Source organism: Anomaloglossus baeobatrachus, chromosome 2, assembly GCF_048569485.1.
Source record: "Anomaloglossus baeobatrachus isolate aAnoBae1 chromosome 2, aAnoBae1.hap1, whole genome shotgun sequence".
Taxonomy (NCBI): Eukaryota; Metazoa; Chordata; class Amphibia; order Anura; family Aromobatidae; genus Anomaloglossus; species Anomaloglossus baeobatrachus.
This window is the reverse complement of record NC_134354.1, coordinates 545,514,832-545,535,399: the sequence shown is the minus strand read 5'-3', so window position 1 is coordinate 545,535,399 and position 20,568 is coordinate 545,514,832. Positions and strand designations below refer to the sequence as shown.

At 44.8% G+C, this 20,568-nt stretch overlaps 1 protein-coding gene across 3 annotated transcripts in view; it reads left to right on the top strand.

Moving 5' to 3' along the window:
* ARHGEF7 (Rho guanine nucleotide exchange factor 7) overlaps nt 1–20,568 on the top strand; it is a 180,476-nt gene that overhangs the window by 110,423 nt on the left and 49,485 nt on the right. For all 3 annotated transcript variants that reach the window (XM_075336661.1, XM_075336663.1, XM_075336662.1), the window contains 2 exons: nt 6,021–6,159; nt 13,940–13,999. In XM_075336661.1, the coding sequence (XP_075192776.1) occupies nt 6,021–6,159; nt 13,940–13,999 (199 nt within the window). The remainder of the gene's footprint in view (nt 1–6,020; nt 6,160–13,939; nt 14,000–20,568) is intronic.

Here is a 20,568-nt window from a genome sequence, read left to right as displayed (position 1 = left end):
TAAGAAGTCACCAAATTTTTACACAACTGAAAGTTGAAAATTAAGACATTTTGCAACTTTTGGTGTATTCATGAGTGGCCTGATGTGCCAAAATGATTGGAGCTTGGGTAAGGCATGGGCAGCGCAACACCCTCCTGTCTGATTTATCACCAGAGGTGTCATACCTTATCCCAGGAATCTTACTTCAGTCCCTGACTGGAGTGAGATTTCTGGAGAGGCGCACAGGATTCATAACGTGGCGCTCTTCTTACTCCGCCATGCCCCTTCATTGCGTCTGGCAATGCTGGTCTTAATGAATCAGGCCCACAGTGTCCTCCCTGTGCAGGAGAATAAAGGCAGGAAGAACGGAGCTGTTCAACCTGTGTGTTAGAACTGAATGGAGGAGGTGTCCAAAAGCCACAAAGGCTAAACACCGAGGAGGACCGCGGTGTATGGGAGTGTGTATGTGCTACAATCCGCATTAAATGAAGATTGTTCCATCCATGGGGACGGCACTTAGTCATTTGAGGCAACACCACTAGCAATTTACTGTGGTGAATGCTCCTGGGAGCCCAATACATCTCTGCATGGGGTTTCTGCTTCATCTGTTATAAAGCAAATGCCAAATCTTCTGGTCTCCGGTTTTGTAAGGCACATTTATTTATTTGACTCCCTTTTATATAGCACTATTAATCTCACAGCGCTTTACAGACGTGATCACTTTTATTACTTTTTATTGAGCCATGAGTAGGAGTCAGAGCCTAGTTATGTATTGCAGTGATGGCTGTGCAAACCATCTTATAAAGGTATCCCTATGGAGCCAAGTAGTGAAGCAGATAATATGCCTAAGTGCAGGCTATGTTTGTTCAGAGTAAGTGTCTGGTGAAAGCTCGGTGTATCTGCAGAGTAACTGGAGCATGGATAACCCAGGCAGCGAATTCTTTGTGTCTCCTGCACACTGCCTCCCCATCGCCTGGCTGTATGCAGGGAGGTGATGTCATCCTCCCATCAGAGCGTACAGAGAAAGGAGCCCAGCCGTCTATCAGGACAGAAGACCTACAGCTAGTCTGGTGCACCACAGTGCGCTTGTGCTCCCAGTACAATGCGGTGTCTGTGTGCCATCCTAAGGCCTGTCAGTGCGGAAAGTTCCTGCTCCATCTACTACAAGCAGAAATCCACCTCCGAAGTGTAAGTGCAATTGTAGATGAAGCTTGTCTTTTGTGTGAAGATCCTTAAGCACCTGGTAAAGCGGATGCTCCCTCTCCACCTCCTGCTGAGATCCCATTTTTATAAAGTCGTAGATTAATCTTGTAGATCTTTGTGTATACATTTAAGTTTTATCCTATGGAACTTAAATCGTTCTTTCTTCTGTAAGTCAGACTCCAAAACGTTATACAGAGCTGGAAAGTCATGTTTTTATTTCGGCATACAGCTCCAGGGTATGGTAAAAAAGTATTGATGGTTGTTGGATCTGCATTTTCAATTTCCTGTCGGGGACATTAAACCATTTAATGATATAAGTTATTATTTGTCCTTCTTATGATTGTATTTGATCTGAAGTGATCTAACTGGGTCTAGGTTCACATGTTAAGACATTATGCAAGCTTGTCCTTCACATTGTCCTTTGTTTGGGCTTATGTATTGGTTCTTAAGGCTTAATGTTGCTGGTAACCTTGCTCGGGGTTGGCCGGGGTGGCACGGATACTGCTGTAGCCTTGTCTGCGCGCTGCCATGTAGGTGGGTTACTGTTCACTGTGTGTTTGTTTCTTTTGTATATCTGCGGCTTGTAATGCATGTAAGCTGAGCACAGAGGACATGGTCTATGCTGACCTTACAAGCATTCGAGCAAACCTCATGAAAGAATGTTTTGTCCTGTTTAGTGCAGCTGGGATCAGAGAATTGTTATAATTTTGCTGCCACTTTTCACAGATAACAGAGGCACTGTGGCATGGTGAAACGCCGGGGAATCTAGAATTACTGCTTTCAGCTATTCATGGTTTCTTTTTCTCCTTTTCACTTTCTTTAGTCCAGCAGAATTCAGAATTACTTATGGAGGCATTCTCTAAATGCACGGGGCCGGCAGAGCTAGCGTATTCTTCTATAAATATTTACTGGCATAGCTATTTTACACTATTACTGCATAGCATGTACTTTACATTTATATCACTCTTAATCCGGATTTAAATGTCCACTAAATGTGGTCTCTGTATGGATGGTGATGTACGGACTGGCGGTGGTCTCCCTACCCTATTCCCAGCCTCATCTGTGCCTATTCAGGTCAAGCTGGGAGACCCGCCGGCCGTCCGTACACAGAATTCACCCATAGGTCATTGCTAGGTAGGTGTATTTTCTGTGTTCATGAAGAATTCTTTTTCCAGTAACTATATATATATGGAACAAAATGTGTAGGATAAAAGGAGTTGTTCCCAGTATTTCATTTATATTTCTATTATTAAGGTTCCTTCACTAAAGTTCCTCTAAAAGTACCACACAAAAAGGTGCACATGGCTGCTCTATTTTGTCTATAAAATGCCAGACACCGTGATAGCAATTTGACGATCTCTATTATGGTCTGTGATATTTATTGGGTACTTCTGGTTATGTGGTGGAGCCGGCACGGAGGGTAATGTCATGGTTCTGCTAGAATGCAGCAGTGAAACGGGCCTGGTCGCTGGGCCTCACATGATATGTCGCATTACTGCATTGCGGGTACTAGTAAGCGGCAGTTGTGCTTGGGATGCTGGGCAGAAGTGAATACTGCACTGGTCCGGCTGCCTTGGAGGGCTGAACTGGATGCCAGATCATGGTAGTTCAAATCTTTTTGCTCATCTCTTATCATAACCAATGGAGGAGTGAGAAAAAAGTCAGGCAAGTGATCTGGTCACATCATTTTGAAGATTTAGCCATCTTTCTTTTTCGTAAACACTTATAAAAGTTAACTAGTTGTTACCCTTGCGGTATAACCGTCACATAGTGGAGTTGTGGCCAGCAACAGATCATAGAAAACCAGCTTAATTACTTCTGATTAGAGCTGGGCGGACCCGGACTGTTAAAGTGCGGATTCGCATTGTTTCAAAGTTTCCGTGTGCCAGTGCGGCCCCTGTTTGATCCAGATCCGGCACTCGAGAAGTAAAAAATAAAGAAAATGAAGCATACGCTTTATACTTGCCGAGGCTCCGGCCCGGCTATAAGCTTCTCCCGCGTGGCTGTACGCTGTTCCTGCGGCCTTCACTCATCATTGCTCGTCCATATGCACTCAGCACTGCTTTCCCCGCCCACCGCCGGACTTGCCTCTGTGATTGGTTTCAGTCAGACGTGCCCCCAGCCTGTGTGACAGCGCCTGACTGCAATCCGTCATCGTGGCTCATTCATTCTCTGGAGCGCACAGCGGGCAGTCATGCTCTATTGCAGCTCGCTGTGACAAAGATGTAGCAGAGCTGGAATCGTCGTGGGACCTCATGAGGATTATGTTGGACCTGCAGGGGTGTGTTGGGGTTAATAAACTGGTGAAAGAGTGTTTTTTGTATTTTATTCCAAATAAAGGATTTTTTTGGTGTCTGTGTTTATTTACTGTCACTTACAGATCAGTGATGGGGTGTCATAGACACTGCCATTACTAACCCAGGTCATAGTGGCTGCTGTGCGCTGTCATTAATTCCTTATTACCCTGATTGCCACAGCACCAGGGCAATCGGGAAGAGCAAGGTAAAGCTCCGGGATTGTCACATCTAATGGATGCGACAATTCCAGGCAGCTGAAGGCTGATCTTTTTAGGCTGGACCTCCCCAGCCTGAGAATACAGCCCCAGCTGTCAGCTTTATATTGGCTGGGTATTAAAATTGGGGAGACCACAAGTCAGTTTTTTAAATTCTTTAAATAATATAAAAAAAAAAAAGCCACATGCGGTTCCTCTTAGGCCGGAGTCGGACTTACACGAGTCTTACATCACCCAGCACGGCCGCACAAACTGTCCTGACAGGACAATTCTATGCAGCTGCATGCTCGTGTCCAGAGAGTGTGTGCGGCCGTGCCGGGTGATGTGATGCGAGACTTGTGCAAGTGTGACTCCGGCCTTATGGTGCACTCACACTAGCCGTATGACTCGCACGAGTCTCGCATCTCATCACCTGGCAGCTGCACACCTTTTGAACACGAGCATGCAGCTGCATAGAAATACATGCAAATGCACGCTCCTGTCAGGAGAGTGTGCAGTTGCTGTGTGATGCGATGTGAGACTCGTGCGAGTCATGCGGCTCGTATGAGCGCCCCGTAAGGTCGGAGTCACACTTGCGTGAGTCTTGCATCACATCACCCGGCAGCCACACACTCTCCTGACAGAAGTCGGTTGGCTGCATGTATTTCTATGCAGCTACAAGCTTCTGTCAGGAGAGTGTGCGGCTACCAGGTGATGTGATGTGAGACTCGCGCAAGTGTGTAACTCCAGCCTATTTTTGATACACAGCCATGATAAAACCCAACAGCTGGGGGCTGCAGCCGTGGGCTTTATCTGTGCTGGCATCAGAATACGGAGCACCTGGAGGCTGGCGCCGATTTTGTTTTATTTATTCAATTATCTTTTATACCACAATACTGACCCGCGGACACTTGCACTGCTTTCTGTGCCCACCGGACGTCCTGGCGCCTGTGATTGGTTGCAGTCAGCTGACACTCTGGGTGGGGGTGCGTCTAACTGCAACCAATTACACGCGCCAGTGGGCGGGGAAAGCAGTTAATATTCAATGAATGTTAATTGTTGGCTTCGGAAGAGAATGTGTGACCTGGATGGAAGCAGTTTGCTGGCATGACGGAGGTTCGGTGAGTACACCAAGCACGCTCCTACCCCCTATCCCTACTACCAACATTTTTAATCTCCGTATTCTGGTTCCCACAGACTTATATAAGTACCGGATTCCTGACCGAACCCAGGGTTTGTTTTTTTTTTTTGTTTTTTTTTTAATTTAGCAGGGACCCAATGGTCCCGGTTTTCTGTGAGTCCGCCCAGTTCTACTACGAATATATTCATGCGCTTTGGCTTATAGAAATGTAGAGGACTAGGCCATTTTACAAGTATAACTATAACTTACCTTGGGAAGCACAGGTTAAGACAGTGATGTAATATGACCTTGTGTTTCAGCATGTTACAGCAATAGAAAGTGGACGAACCCTTTAAAGCCTGTGTCCTTGAAGTCTTGAAATTTCAAATCTTATTGAAGGGCGTATTAAATAGTTTGTCTTCTGTAAAAAAAATAAATTTATACAGGTATTTACAATAGAAAGATATGCAACATACAGTATCTTGGGTACTAGAAGTGTCCAGATCTTAAGATTTCTGCATCGGTCTGATCTCCTGGTAGCTCTGTTCCTTGTGTCTGTGATTGACCAGTAGTGTATGTGAAGGAGGCTGCCTAATTGCACTACGGTAGTAATGTGCCTACTTAGGAAATCTAAATATAAGCGGAAAGTCAGGATCAGGGCAACCTTGCTAATTAACGGTACAGTATTAACAAGTTGGTAATTGGTCACCCCACACATCAGTTGTTGATCTGTCTGTCCGTAACGTCCCCCCCCCCCCCATACTTTTTTGCTTTTACTGTAGTCTAGAATAGGGGTGTGTGCACACATTTAGTATCTGGTGCAGACATTTCTGCGTCTCTTGGCATGAAAAATGCAGTGGAAGACAATGTGTGTTTTTACAACGTTTCTGTTTTTTTTTTGCTGCACATTTTTGGTTCAGATTTTTCCCATTTGCTAGAATGAAAGAATTGGCAGATTTAAATCTGCACCAAATCTGCAGGGAGAAAATACTTAACTTGTGCATGAGACTTCAGGATTCTCATAGACTTTGTTGGCATCAGGAGCCTTCAGGTTTGTGAGAAATCTACTCGCAAAAACTCTTTAGAAAATTGATAAAAACACAGTGTCTCCTCTCAGCTAGGGTTTATTTTTTAAGGAAGTATTTGACACTTTTGAAAACTATTTAATGCATTCTGTAAGGAAACATAAAATAAAGCCTAGATTTTTTTTCTATCCCTGTTGTTCAGTGAAGAACTTGGTGAATTCATGGAGATGAAAGGTGCCAATAGCCCTGGTATTCTTGTGCTAACGACAGGCCTTAGTAAACCCTTCATGCGCCTGGACAAGTACCCCACTTTACTAAAAGAGCTGGAGCGACATATGGAGGTATGGAGAGTTTTATTGCTAACAAGTAGTAATCGTTTGGATATGTGTATAGAGGTTTGTGGGGTTTCAGTATTGATGACCTGTGTCCGTTTCAAATCAGTAGGAATCTGCCTTCAAGTGCCCCACCCAACAACTGAATGAAGGGATCCCAGTGCTGAGAGTTCTGCATTGTTCACCAGACACAGCTCTATGTTTTGTATTGACTGAGCGGTAGTACCATACACCATCTCATCCAAGGTAATTGGAACAGGCTGCCATACCAGGCTCAGCCAGTATAAAATGTGCAGACCAGTGCCTAGTACACAATGGAGAGACTTGCATGGCACCTTCAGTCAGCTGATGGGGGGGGGGGTGCTGACAAGTCTGAGCCCACCTATCTGATGATCTGTCCTAGGTATGGATCCTCAGTATTAAAATCCCTCAGTTCCTCTTTAGCACAGTAAGGAATTAGATGATGCTCTTTTTTTTCAGTATGGAAAACCATAAACATGGATGCAGCATATGAAGTAGAGATGTACAGAGGAATGTGATATAATCGGCAAATGTACAATTTTTTTCTATAAAGGATAAAAATATTCCTTCAAGTGCCAATATCCGCTCCTTCAGTTATTAAGCGGCAATGCTAAGTCAGGTTGGCTATAAGTGTCTTCAATGGTTTGTCGGCCTCTTACCCTTACATGGCAGGCAACAGAGGGTTTCACTCTGACATCACTTCTTTTTAAAGATCTTTAGTGACTGAGAAAATCTCTTTCTGATCTCAATGCTTTATCCTAACATAACAGATTAAAGCCAGTAATAAATATTAAATGTGTCTGCGAGTCCCACTGATTTCTCTGGATCTGCCAGCAGTTGAAAGTCTGTGGTTTCCGGTCCCTCTGGGGATTCATTAGGCAGGATGGAGATTTCCTGTCTGGCTCTATTGTTTCCACCAAGAGGCTGCTGCGGTTCTTTACCATCTTCAAAAAAGGCACATTTAGATTAGCCGGTCACAATAGGAGTGTTTGTTATTATATAAATTGTTATTGTTAAAGGGGGTTTCCAACCTTAATATATTATAGCTCTTTAGTAAGGGTAGCTCATGCCGATGGGGACTGTATGCTGAATTTAGCTTTCTGACATTACAAACCCTTCCATCAGCGCTCTAACTTTCATACAGCTGTCACCTCTGCTGTACTGGTATCTGTATTACACTTATGTCTGCTGTGCTCAACTTGTAATTGCTTAGAGCACGGTGTCCTTACATATCACACAGGATTAGTGCTGAGCTGAACTCACTGCAGAGAGATTACAGGTTGCCTGACCACATTAGATATAAGTGTGATTACTGATACTTTGTAATCAGGAGAGGAGATAGAAGGGTTTGTAATGTGACTCAGCTAATCTCAGCTGCACTGCCCTTCCCCACACACTGACTCATGCAGGAGGTTAGACCAGGAGAACAGAGCTCTATATCATTACATCTCACACCACTGAGAAACCTCTAAGCTAGGCGGGGGCGTGTTCTTATTCCTTTGCTTTCTGCTTATGATTGGTCAACATCCTGCAGGAGAAAAACAAAAACAATGATAACACCCACTTGGAATTAATGGAAATTAACTCCTTAGGTGCCTACTCTAGTTCAATATATAGAAAAATTGGGGAAAGGTCCTTTTAACGGCAAAAGATAATTTGATTTGTTTTGCCTTTGAAGTTAGTCATCATATAACACTATTTCCTTACATAAATTTTTCTTCTTCTCAGTGATACTCCCTGGCACAGCTGCAGTATATTTGGCTGTAAATGAACCTCAGGCAGAATGAATGTATTTTTCCTGTCATTATCTATTCTGCTTTCTCTAATGTAGTTTGTCTCAGCTCCTACAGTCAGACTGTAACCTTAACGTGTTCTCCTTGCTGCTGGGCTACAAGTTACCCTCCTGCCAGATAAAGGCGCAGTACCTGCCGCACTGGCTTGTTTGGATCGCACCGTACGGCTTGTTTTCAGAGACTTTATTATTTTTACTTTATTTTTGTGAACATTAACCATAATAATAGAGCATTCCGCATTGTGTATTTTTTCTTTCTTTTGATTTGTGTGTTGCATATGTACATATTCATAGCTTTAGCAGCAGACCTTGCACATAATGTGCTTGTAGTGAAAAGTTTACAGAGGCTTTTTAGAAATCGGCCTTGGCATTGCCCCACCGCCCTTGAATTATTTAAATGAGGTGTTAGTATGGGCAGATATCCCTGTTACACTGAGCTCATACATTCATTCAGCGCCAGTGCACTTAAATTTGTAAGCACGAGATGCCACGGGATGTTGTGGAAGCCAAAGAGCATGCATCATCCAGAAAGTGAGGTTCAACAATCGTATTCATAGTCTTTAATATGAATTGTGCAAAAAATGGCTGTTTAGAAAAAGCATTAAATCAATTGTATGTAAATAAAATACTTAACAACCCTGACCTAAAGTAAGGTCAGAAGGGCCAGGGCCTCCCACATATTCATAGATTAAAGAAAATACACAGCCTCCGGGCAAAGGAATATATATATATATATAATATAATATATATATATATATATATATATATATATATATATATATATATATATATATATATAATATTATATTATATTATATTATATTATATTATATTATATTATATTATATTATATTATATTATATTATATTATATTATATATATATATATATATATATATATATATATATATATATATATATATTCCTTTGCCCGGAGGCTGTGTATTTTCTTTAATCTATGAATATGTGGGAGGCCCTGGCCCTTCTGACCTTACTTTAGGTCAGGGTTGTTAATGGGTTGTTGATTTATGCATCTGTTAATAAATCGTGCTCTTGTTTGAAGTTTGCAGGCTCTAACTTATTTGCATCTTATCAAACCTGCTAAATCTGCAGGGGGTTGAAGACTACTTATATATATATATTATTATATTATATACTATATATATATATTAGTATATAATATAATATATATATATATATATAAGTAGTCTTCAACCCCCTGCAGATTTAGCAGGTTTGATAAGATGCAAATAAGTTAGAGCCTGCAAACTTCAAACAAGAGCACGATTTATTAACAGATGCATAAATCTTACAAACCAACAAGTTATGTTGCTCAGTTAAATTTTAATAAATTTTCAACATAAAAGTGTGGGTCAATTATTATTCAACACCTCGGTTTAATATTTTGTGGAATAACCCTTGTTTGCAATTACAGCTAATAATTGTCTTTTATAAGACCTGATCAGTCCGGCACAGGTCTCTGGAGTTACCTTGGCCCACTCCTCCATGCAGATCTTCTCCAAGTTATCTAGGTTCTTTGGGTGGTTCATGTGGACTTTAATTAATCTTGAGCTCCTTCCACAAGTTTTCAATTGGGTTAAGGTCAGGAGACTGACTAGGCCACTGCAACACCTTGATTTTTTCCCTCTTGAACCAGGCCTTGGTTTTCTTGGCTTGTGCTTTGGGTCGTTGTCTTGTTGGAAGATGAAATGATGACCCATCTTAAGATCCTTGATGGAGGAGCGGAGGTTCTTGGCCAAAATCTCCAGGTAGGCCGTGCTATCCATCTTCCCATGGATGCGGACCAGATGGCCAGGCCCCTTGGCTGAGAAAACGGCCCACAGCATGATGCTGCCACCACCATGCTTGACTGTAGGGATGGTATTCTTGGGGTCGTATGCAGTGCCATCCAGTCTCCAAACGTCACGTGTGTGGTTGGCACCAAAGATCTCGATCTTGGTCTCATCAGACCAGAGAACCTTGAACTAGTCTGTCTCAGAGTCCTCCAAGTGATCATGAGCAAACTGTAGACAAGCCTTGACATGACGCTTTGAAAGTAAAGGTACCTTACGGGCTCGTCTGGAACGGAGACCATTGCGGTGGAGTACGTTACTTATGGTATTGACTGAAACCAATGTCCCCACTGCCATGAGATCTTCCCGGAGCTCCTTCCTTGTTGTCCTTGGGTTAGCCTTGACTCTTCGGACAAGCCTGGCCTCAGCACGGGTGGAAACTTTCAAAGGCTGTCCAGGCCGTGGAAGGCTAACAGTAGTTCCATAAGCCTTCCACTTCCGGATGATGCTCCCAACAGTGGAGACAGGTAGGCCCAACTCCTTGGAAAGGGTTTTGTACCCCTTGCCAGCCTTGTGACCCTCCACGATCTTGTCTCTGATGGCCTTGGAATGCTCCATTTGTCTTTCCCATGTTGACCAAGTAGGAGTGCTGTTCACAAGTTTGGGGAGGGTCTTAATTAGTCAAAAAGGGCTGAAAAAAGAGATAATTAATCCAAACATGTGAAGCTCATTGTTCTTTGTGCCTGAAATACTTCTTAATAATTTAGGGGAACCAAACAGAATTCTAGTGGTTTGAGGGGTTGAATAATAAATGACCCTCTGAATAAACTTTTCACAATTTTAAAAAAAAAAAAAAAAAAAGAAATAACATTCTTTTTTGCTGCAGTGCATTTCACACTTCCAGGCTGATCTACAGTCCAAATGTCACAATGCTAAGTTAATTCCGAATGTGTAAACCTGCTAAATCTGCAGGGGGTTGAATACTACTTGTAGGCACTGTGTGTGTGTGTGTGTGTGTGTGTGTGTGTGTGTGTGTGTGTGTGTGTGTGTGTGTGTGTGTGTGTGTGTGTGTGTATGTATGTATGTATGTATGTATGTATGTATGTATGTATGTATGTATGTATGTATGTATATATATATATATATATATATATATATATATATATATATATATATATATATATATATATATATATATATATATATATATATATATATATATAATTAATATATATATATGATTTTGCAAGGTTTGCCTTCGTAGCCTATCTATTTCAGACGGTAGAATGAGTTAACTCAGGATCTGTTAGTGAGTTCATTCTTATAAGAGGGTTTTCAATTCAAATTTCTCTTCAGCCCTGTGCAACGGATTGATGACCGCGTGATCAGCTGAGTAGATCTCAGGAGGTGGCTAAAAGTTAGAAACTCTCGCTTGAGAACAAGCTCACTGATTGATTCTCAGTGAACTCATTCTGCAGCCAGCAATAGGCGGTACAATACAAAGTTTTCTGAAGGCAAACTGTATTTTTAGTATAAAGTGCATACATTTTTATTTTTACCCAAAAGTAAAAATTGCCTCCCAGTGTCAAAATCTTTTAAATGTCATGCACTGCAGGGATAGTATTACATGTAATAGCAGAAGTTTCCACACCCATGACGCACAGATGTATTAATAGATTTTTATTTAGTCATCGCACCCGCACATTTTTGTTTTTGATGTTAAATTATTTCCAATGTTTAGGTTGAATTGTATGGTTTCTTGTGTTGGGGTCATCCGCTACCCTGTCTTCCTGAAAATAATCCCTAGCATAATTTTTCAGGATTTTTGAAGATGCTGGAATTATAAGCCCTAGTTATCGTTCATTAAAAAAGTCAGTTTCAATATTGTCCAGTCATGACAAGACAGATAGACCCTTAACCAAAGAAAGTAGACACCCCAAAAAGATTCATACTCAAAAGACCCCATGAGAAATGTTTGGCAGGTGCCCGGAATGGAAAGTCCTGCTAGTCACCCCACCACGCTAGATTGTTGTTCATAGAAAATAATACATCACCTGAACATGCCTTAACACATCATTTGGGACAAAAATTACTATAAGACCCTGTCTTATTTTCGAAAAAACACAATATTATATTGAACACCATATCTGTTGTGTGTGGAATTGCCTACTCCTGTGCACCTTTTATGATTCTCCCAAATCTAGTCCTTATTTTGTTTTTTCCCTGACAGAACAGCTGTGGCTGCTTTCACATTTCGCTTTTACTTACATTGTGTGGTCCCGTTGGGGCATCCGTCCGAACCGCCCCTCCCCCACCCTGCAAAGCGTGTTTCGGACACATGTCCCGACAGGGCCCCTTGACTATAATGGAGCAGACTCCGGTAGCGTGTGCTCTGTCTTGCACTGTTTTCGGCCATATACGTTTTCTGCAGGCGGACACCCGAACGTACTCGACTACGTTTTGGTGTCCACCTGCAGAAAGCATATATGCCCAAAGATGGTGCATGGCAGAGCACACGCTGACTGTCTGCTCTATTATAGTCAATGGCCCTGTCAGCACATGCGTCCGAAACGCGCTTTGCGGGGAAGAGGAGGGGCGGTTCGGAGTAAAGCGGGGTCACGTTGAATTATTGTCGGGGGTCACGTTGTTTGTGACGCACATCCGGCGTCATTAATGATATCGCAGCGTCTAACACTTATGTGCGACTTTAAACGATCCCAAAAGCGGCCAAAATTGTTTGCCGCGGATAGGTCGTCCTAAAACAAAAAATAGTTTTCCTCTCATTAGCGATGTTGTTCCTCGTTCCTGCGGTAGCACACATCGCGCTGTGTAACACCGCGAGGAACATCTCCTCACCTGCCTCCATCGGCAATGCTGAAAGAAGGATGTGGGCGGGATGTTTACGTCTTGCTCATCTCCGCCCCTCCGCTTCTATTAGCCACCTGCCGTGTGACGTAGCTGTGACGCAGCACGACCCGCCCCCTTTGGAAGGAGGCGGGTCGCCGGCCAGAGCGACGTCGCAGGACAGGTAAGTGCATGTGACGGGGGTAAGCGAGGTTGTGCGCGACGGGCAGCGATATGCATGTCGCACAACCAAGGCGGGTGCGATCGCTTGCGATCTCGCTAGTGAGATCGCAGCGTGTAAAGCCTGCTTTACCCTCGAGTCTGCTCTATCCTTCAAGCCACACATCCAAGCCCTCTTCACCTCATGCAGACTACAACTCAAAAATATCTCCCGGATCCGTGCTTTCCTTAACCAAGAATCAGCAAAAACATTAGTGCATGGCCTCATCATCTCCCGCCTCGACTACTGCAACCTCCTGCTCTCTGGGCTCCCTTCCAACACTCTTGCACCCCTCCAATCTATCCTAAACTTTGTGGCCCGATTAATCCACCTCCCCTCGCTACTCCCCAGCCTCGCAACTCTGTCAATCCCTTCACTGGCTTCCCATCGCCCAAAGACTCCAGTTCAAAACATTAATTATGACATACAAAGCCATCCACAACCTGTCTCCTCCTTACTTCTGTGACCTAGTCTCCCGGTACCTACCTGCACGCAACCTCAGATCCTCACAAGATCTCCTTCTCTACTCCTCTCTTATCTCCTCTTCCCACAATCGCATATAAGATTTCTCCCGTGCATCCCCTTTACTCTGGAACGCTCTACCTCAGCACATCAGACTCTCACCTACCGTGGAAAGCTTCAAGAGGAACCTCAAGACCCATCTCTTCCAACAAGCCTACAACCTACAATAGCCCTCAGTCCAGTACACCACTGCGCAACCAGCTCTGTCCTCACCTATTGTACCCTCACCCATTCCCAGTAGACTGTGAGCCCTCGCGGGCAGGGTCCTCTCTCCTCCTATACCAGTCTGTTTTGTACTGTTAATGATTGTTGTACGTATACCCTCTTTCACTTGTAAAGCGCCATGGAATAAATGGCGCTATAATAAATAATAATAATAATAATGCCCCTTCAGGACCACTGAATGGAAGTAAAAGCGAAATGGGAAAGCGGCCTAAGAAAAGATTTGCATTCTGTTAGACTTTGTTCACATGGCCAGGTTCCTGTTTTTTTTTTTGTGAACAGAAGCGCATAGGATGCTGCACTATTCTATCTAGTTAATAGTAAAATCGGGTTGGTCGTTCAGTTTTTAACTAGATTATCGCTCTTGTTTTTACAGGATTATCATCCAGATAGGCCAGATATACAAAAGTCAATGACTGCTTTCAAGAACCTTTCGGTAAGGCAGGTGTTTGTTATGTGTGTATGTGTCTGTTTGTACATTGTACATACACATATTTTTGTGTATAATATATTTTATGAAAATATATAGAATTTGACCGAAGCCACTAAGTCAAATGTCAACTAAGTATACTACTGTAGTTGTTGTCAAATATACAATCATTAAACCTATAAAGAAAGACTACTCCTATCATAAATAATTGAGACACATGGCTTTATTATCAACATAAATGCATTTAAAACATGTACGTAGAGACGGTCTTATGCAGATCAGCTAACAAATGAGTAGTTATGTTTTATATTAATCCAATGTCAATTCAGCAACTCCTGATATAGGAGAATAAACCTCTTCAAATTTAGAGAAAATAGCATTCAGAGGTTAAAATTTAACTTTTAATCTATTGTATTAAAATTCTTTTAGACTAAAATATTAACCCAAAGTTCTCTGGATTGCTGTCGTTACACAATCCTCACAGCCCCAGAGAACCTATGACATAACAAAACAATCAAAAAAACACAATAAACACAAATCAAAATTGAGTATGATGGTTAACACTCCAATAAGGACAGTGGTCCAATATGAGTATCTAAAAAATCATCAAAAACAACTCAATATAACAAACACATAGCGCACGGTAATCCTCAAAGAGGAATTTACCAATTCAAAATTGATAGAGTGAGTTAGGATTGATCTCACCCATTCTTGCAGCTTGGGGTGCAAAAGGCTTCCTCTATATGGGTCCACACAGCGTCAGCTGGCCCTATACTGACCCTAGAAGACCTTCATAACATCTAACACCCCAAAGCTTCTGCTCTTACAAGAACAGACCACATCTAGTCCTCTCTTGTGCCCCTACAATATTCCTGGCCCTCGTCCCGACGCGTTTCATCACTTCCGACTCATCAGGGGACTTCAGACTCACATACTATGTGAGTCTGGGTGTAGGACCTGTTACCTCTAATGCAATACTGAAGTCCCCTGATGAGTCGGAAGTGATGAAACGCGTCGGGACGAGGGCCAGGAATATTGTAGGGGCACAAGAGAGGACTAGATGTGGTCTGTTCTTGTAAGAGCAGAAGCTTTGGGGTGTTAGATGTTATGAAGGTCTTCTAGGGTCAGTATAGGGCCAGCTGACGCTGTGTGGACCCATATAGAGGAAGCCTTTTGCACCCCAAGCTGCAAGAATGGGTGAGATCAATCCTAACTCACTCTATCAATTTTGAATTGGTAAATTCCTCTTTGAGGATTACCGTGCGCTATGTGTTTGTTATATTGAGTTGTTTTTGATGATTTTTTAGATACTCATATTGGACCACTGTCCTTATTGGAGTGTTAACCATCATACTCAATTTTGATTTGTGTTTATTGTGTTTTTTTGATTGTTTTGTTATGTCATAGGTTCTCTGGGGCTGTGAGGATTGTGTAACGACAGCAATCCAGAGAACTTTGGGTTAATATTTTAGTCTAAAAGAATTTTAATACAATAGATTAAAAGTTAAATTTTAACCTCTGAATGCTATTTTCTCTTTCTTTATATTAATCCAATGATTTAAAATATATATACCGGTATATAAAAAAAAAGTCTCAAATACAGTAATTGATATAGTGTTACAGGACACATTATATAGATATATGTTGGTAGAATAGGGGGAGGATGACTTTCTTAAATATGTTAAACATTCCTAATACACATTATACAATGTCACCACTAACTGGTAGATAAGTAGGGGAAAAGTTCTTAGTGCATAAAATAGTAATTAGTAAAGAAATATTTGAGTTGGATAATGAAAAATATATCACTTTTCAAGTATCCATTAAAGTGCAATAACAAGTATGCAAAAAGTGACTGCAAAGTACAAAAGGAATGCTACTTGTAATATGCTGCATACTATAGCAAGAATGACTATCTCCCTCATAAGCATGTACTATATACGCACTTCCTGATGGGTCCACCTAAGAGACCACACAGGTAAAAAAGATAAGAGACAGTAAATATAATAAGACTGGATCAAACAAACCACGACATCTCGGATGTTTGCCCCCGAATCATGTTTCGCCATAGCTTCATCAGGGGGCAGATTTAATATAATCATAAAGATTTATCTAATTATAGTTATTGGTTTTGACTGGTTAGTATTTATGAGGTACTACATTTGGTAAAACTTACAAGATAAAATCAATGTAATGGGCTGAATGAAAAATCTCTTGGTTAGTACAACTAAGGAAAAAAATGTGAGCTTTAATTTCATTCACAGACCTGCTATAAATGTATTCTGTACATAGAAATCTAATGGCAATCAGGCTGAGTATGCAGCAATATATTTTGCAATTAGATATTTATACGAAGCGTGGACTCCAAACTCAAGTTTAGGAAAACACAAGGGGAAAAAAAAGAAACCAAAAATCTTTCTAGGGTTATTATAAAACTTTTCCCTGCCGCCCATGACAGCACCACATGAGAGATAGGTTCCGCCCACATCAGGACAGGAAACCCACTGATAAAAAGGCGGTACCTCTCCTCCACATCAGTTTGGTTTCCTGTCCTGGTATGGACAACCCATTGCTGTCCCAGGTCCGACCCGGTGTGGAAGCCTGGTACTTACCTGAAGCCGGTGCTCGGGCCTGGATGCACCCCCCCTCGGTCTCAGACCTCTGCGGCGGTGAGGCGCGGGCCTGGAGCGGGAGCTCGGCCCGGCGTCGCTCCAGGGATGTGCGCACTCACGACGGCCGCTGGAAGGCTTGTCCCTGTTGTGCAGCACGCTGGAGTGAAGCTGGAAGCTCCGACCGGAAGTGACGCGATTCCAGGGTGACGTGCGCAATGCGACCAGGAAGTGACTGGTGTGCGCATGCGCACTAGGATCCAAGATGGCGGCGCCCATGTAACGAGACAAATGTGACCGGCGCTTGGGACTGGTGAGTTTTTTCTCCTCCATTGTTACCATTATGGCAGGAGATTCACCCCGCAGCAAGGAGCAGCGCAAGGAGTCGCCACAGCGGGGCTCGGAACGCGGCTCTGCGGATCGTTCCCGGAAGGCTGTATCCAGTCCGGGCAGCGTTCGGTCGGTGGGTCCCAAGAGGTCCAAGGGAGATAAGAATCCGCCTCCTGATCCGGTATTGCCTGGAGTCGTGGGGGTGAGTGGACTTCGTGGTCTTCCATGTTTCTAAGTCCCCGTTTCCGTGTCCCCTCTCTTGTTAGGTACCGAAAAAATGTGCCTCCAAGCAGCGTCACAAGGAATGTGCCATATGCCAATCCTCCCTGTCTTCGGATTACACCAAGGCCCTGTGTGCAGGCTGTATCCAACAGACCCTACTCAAAGAGGGGCCGGGGTTCTCATCTGAATTACGTTCCATTATCAGAGCGGAAGTACAGGAGTCCCTTAAATCCTTTAAGGGGGGCAAGAGGCGCAAGAAGTCCCGTCATCATAAGCTGTCTACTCCCGATACCTCGGCGGGTTCGGCTCAGGGCTCTCGGTCGTCGGGATCCTCGGGATCCTCCCCCTCCGATTCTGGCTCCTCTTCCTCTTCCGATGAAGGTGGTCGCCCTTGTTTCCCTACGGCAGACGTCGGACCTTTGGTGAAGGCAGTACGTTCGACCATGGGTATAGTGGACCCCAGGGGGCCCGAATCTACCCAGGATGTCATGTTAGGGGGCTTGGATTCCAGGAAGCGTAAGGGGTTTCCCATTCCCCAGAAGGTTCAAAGTCTCATTACTGACCAGTGGAAAAAAGTGGACAAAAGGTTGAATCTTAGCTCTTCCCTTAAAAGGAAGTACCCCGTGGATGAGGAAGCATCTACCTCTTGGGATAGAACCCCAAAAATTGATGTCGCTATTGCCAAGGCGTCTCGTTCCACTACCTTGCCGTTTGAGGACTTGGGGTCCCTTAAGGATCAGCTGGATAGGAAGGCTGATGGTTTTCTGAGAGGGACATGGGAGTCTACGGCAGGTGGCTTGCGCCCGGCCGTGACCAGCGCCTGTGTTGCCCGGTCTTTAATGGTGTGGCTTCAGCAGTTAGAAGACCAGTTGCGCAATGACACTCCTAGGAAAGATATTATCTCGTCCTTGCCCTTAATACAGGGTGCTGCTGCCTTTATGGCTGATGCCTCGGTTGATTCTTTAAGACTATTTGCCAGGTCGGCGGCGCTTTCCAATTCCGCGCGTCGGGCCCTCTGGCTGAAAACTTGGAAGGGTGATGTCCAATCCAAGGGGCGACTATGCAGCATGCCTTGTGAAGGTGCCTATCTTTTTGGCTCTGGCCTGGACGACCTCCTCACTACGGCATCCGATAAGAAACAGGGGTTTCCAGTTTTTCCGGTGGCGTCCTCTCGCAGCCGGCCCTTTCGGAGACGTCAGTTTTTCGCAAAGAAGTCTCAAAAACCGCAAGATCAGTGGAAGGACCGTAGAAAGACTACCTCGGGCTTTCTCTTTGGCAAGCACTCCGATAATAAGCCCAAGCCCTCTCAATGACGCCTATCATCAGGTAGGGGGTCGGCTGTCCCTCTTCCTCCATGCATGGCAGGCAATCTCCTCCAACAGGTGGCTCCTTCAGATTGTGGAGGAAGGGTTAAAATTGGACTTCCGTTCACCCCCTCGGGGGTCTCTCGTGATAACATCCTTGCGGTCCCCAGAGCGGCAGATGGCCTTGGAAGTGGAAGTGCTAACTCTCCTCTCGAGGAAAGTCGTTCAGGAGGTCCCCATAGAACAAGAAGGGGACGGCTTTTACTCCACTCTCTTTCTGGTTCGGAAGCCGGACTCCACCTTCCGCACCATCTTCAACCTGAGGAACTTGAATTTGCATCTGGTGCAGCGAGCCTTCAAAATGGAGACCATGAAGTCAACTGTCAGGCTGTTGTATCCAGAGTGTTTTATGGCGGTCCTCGACTTAAAGGACGCCTATTATCACATCCCTATTTTTCCGTCTCACCGGCGGTTTCTCAGGTTCGCACTACACGTCTCCGGGAGGCTGAGACACTTCCAATTCGCAGCGCTGCCATTCGGGCTTTCCATGGCCCCACGGATCTTCACCAAAGTCCTCGCGGAGGTCATGGCACATGTCAGGGAACAGGACATATTGATCATTCCGTATCTGGACGACCTCCTGATAGTGAGTCAGTCGGAGTCTCTATGTGCGGCTCACGTGACCAGGGTCATCACCATCCTGGAAAGCCTGGGGTGGGTGGTGAATCAGCAGAAGTCCAGACTCCAGCCTCTCCAGTGTCAAGTCTTCCTGGGTCTCGTCTTGGACTCTACCAGACAGTTGTGCCACCTGCCAGAGGACAAGGTCGCCAGGATCTTGTCCTTTCTCTCTTCCGTAAGGAGTTGCCCAAGCATGTCCTTACGGCAGGCTATGTCGCTGGTCGGGACTCTTACCTCTTGCATCCCAGGAGTGTGGTGGGCCCAACTGCGTTCCAGAATCCTCCAGATGGAGGTCCTTCAGTTTCAGAGACTGTTTGGAGGCTGTTTGGAGAAACAATTGACCCTGTCTGCGGACACCTTGCACTCCCTGGGTTGGTGGCAGGACCCCTCTCACCTCCGGATGGGGGTTCCTTGGCTTTCCCCGGTCACGGACACAATAGTCACAGATGCCAGCCATTGGGGGTGGGGTGCCCATCTACGCCACCGGGTGCTCCAGGGTCCCTGGGACGCTCGGTTGGTCAGACAGTCCTCCAACTACAGGGAGCTCATGGCGGTTCTCAAGGCACTAGAGGGGTTCCTCCCCTTCTTGAGAGGTCGCCATGTTCGGATCCTTTCGGACAACAGGGTGACGGTGGCGTACGTCAACAATCAGGGCGGCACCAGATCCCCTTCTCTTCTGACTCTGACTATGCACATCTTCCAGCTGGCCGAACAACATCTCTCCTCCTTGACTGCTCTTCATATCAAGGGGACGGACAACGAGGAGGCAGACTTCCTCAGCCGGCACTGTCTCCGTCAGGGGGAGTGGTCCTTGGACCCGGAGGTCTTTCGCAAGATCACGCTTCTATGGGGTGTCCCTGTTCTAGACCTGTTCGCTACCAAGGCGAATCGGAAAGTGGACAGGTTCTGCTCTCTCAACCCCCGAGACGATCCTGTTGCCCTCGATGCCTTCCAGATGTCTTGGTCTCAAGGCCTCCTGTACGCGTTTCCTCCCCTGATCCTGTTGCCTTCAGTTCTCCGGAAAATCCGGACCGACAGAGCAGAGGTTATTCTCATCGCCCCCTTCTGGCCGAAACGGGAGTGGTTTTACTGGCTGCGGACACTGTCTCTGGTGGATCCTTGGGTTCTCCCGGACGCCCCTCATCTCCTGTCCCAGGGCCCAGTCCGTCACCCCCCTGACCCGGCTCTCCATTTGACGGCTTGGCGTTTGAGCGGCGGCTGCTAGCTCGACGGGGGTTTTCCTCTTGCTTAATCGATACTCTTCTTAGCAGTAGGAAAGCGGTCACCACGGCCATTTACGGTAGGGTCTGGAAGCGCTTTCTCCTTCAGTCGGGGGCTCGGGCGGAGGGCCCCCCTCCTATCTCGGCTATTCTAGAATTCCTCCAGAGGGGGTTGGAATTGGGGCTCTCCACCAGTACGCTCAAGGTGCAGG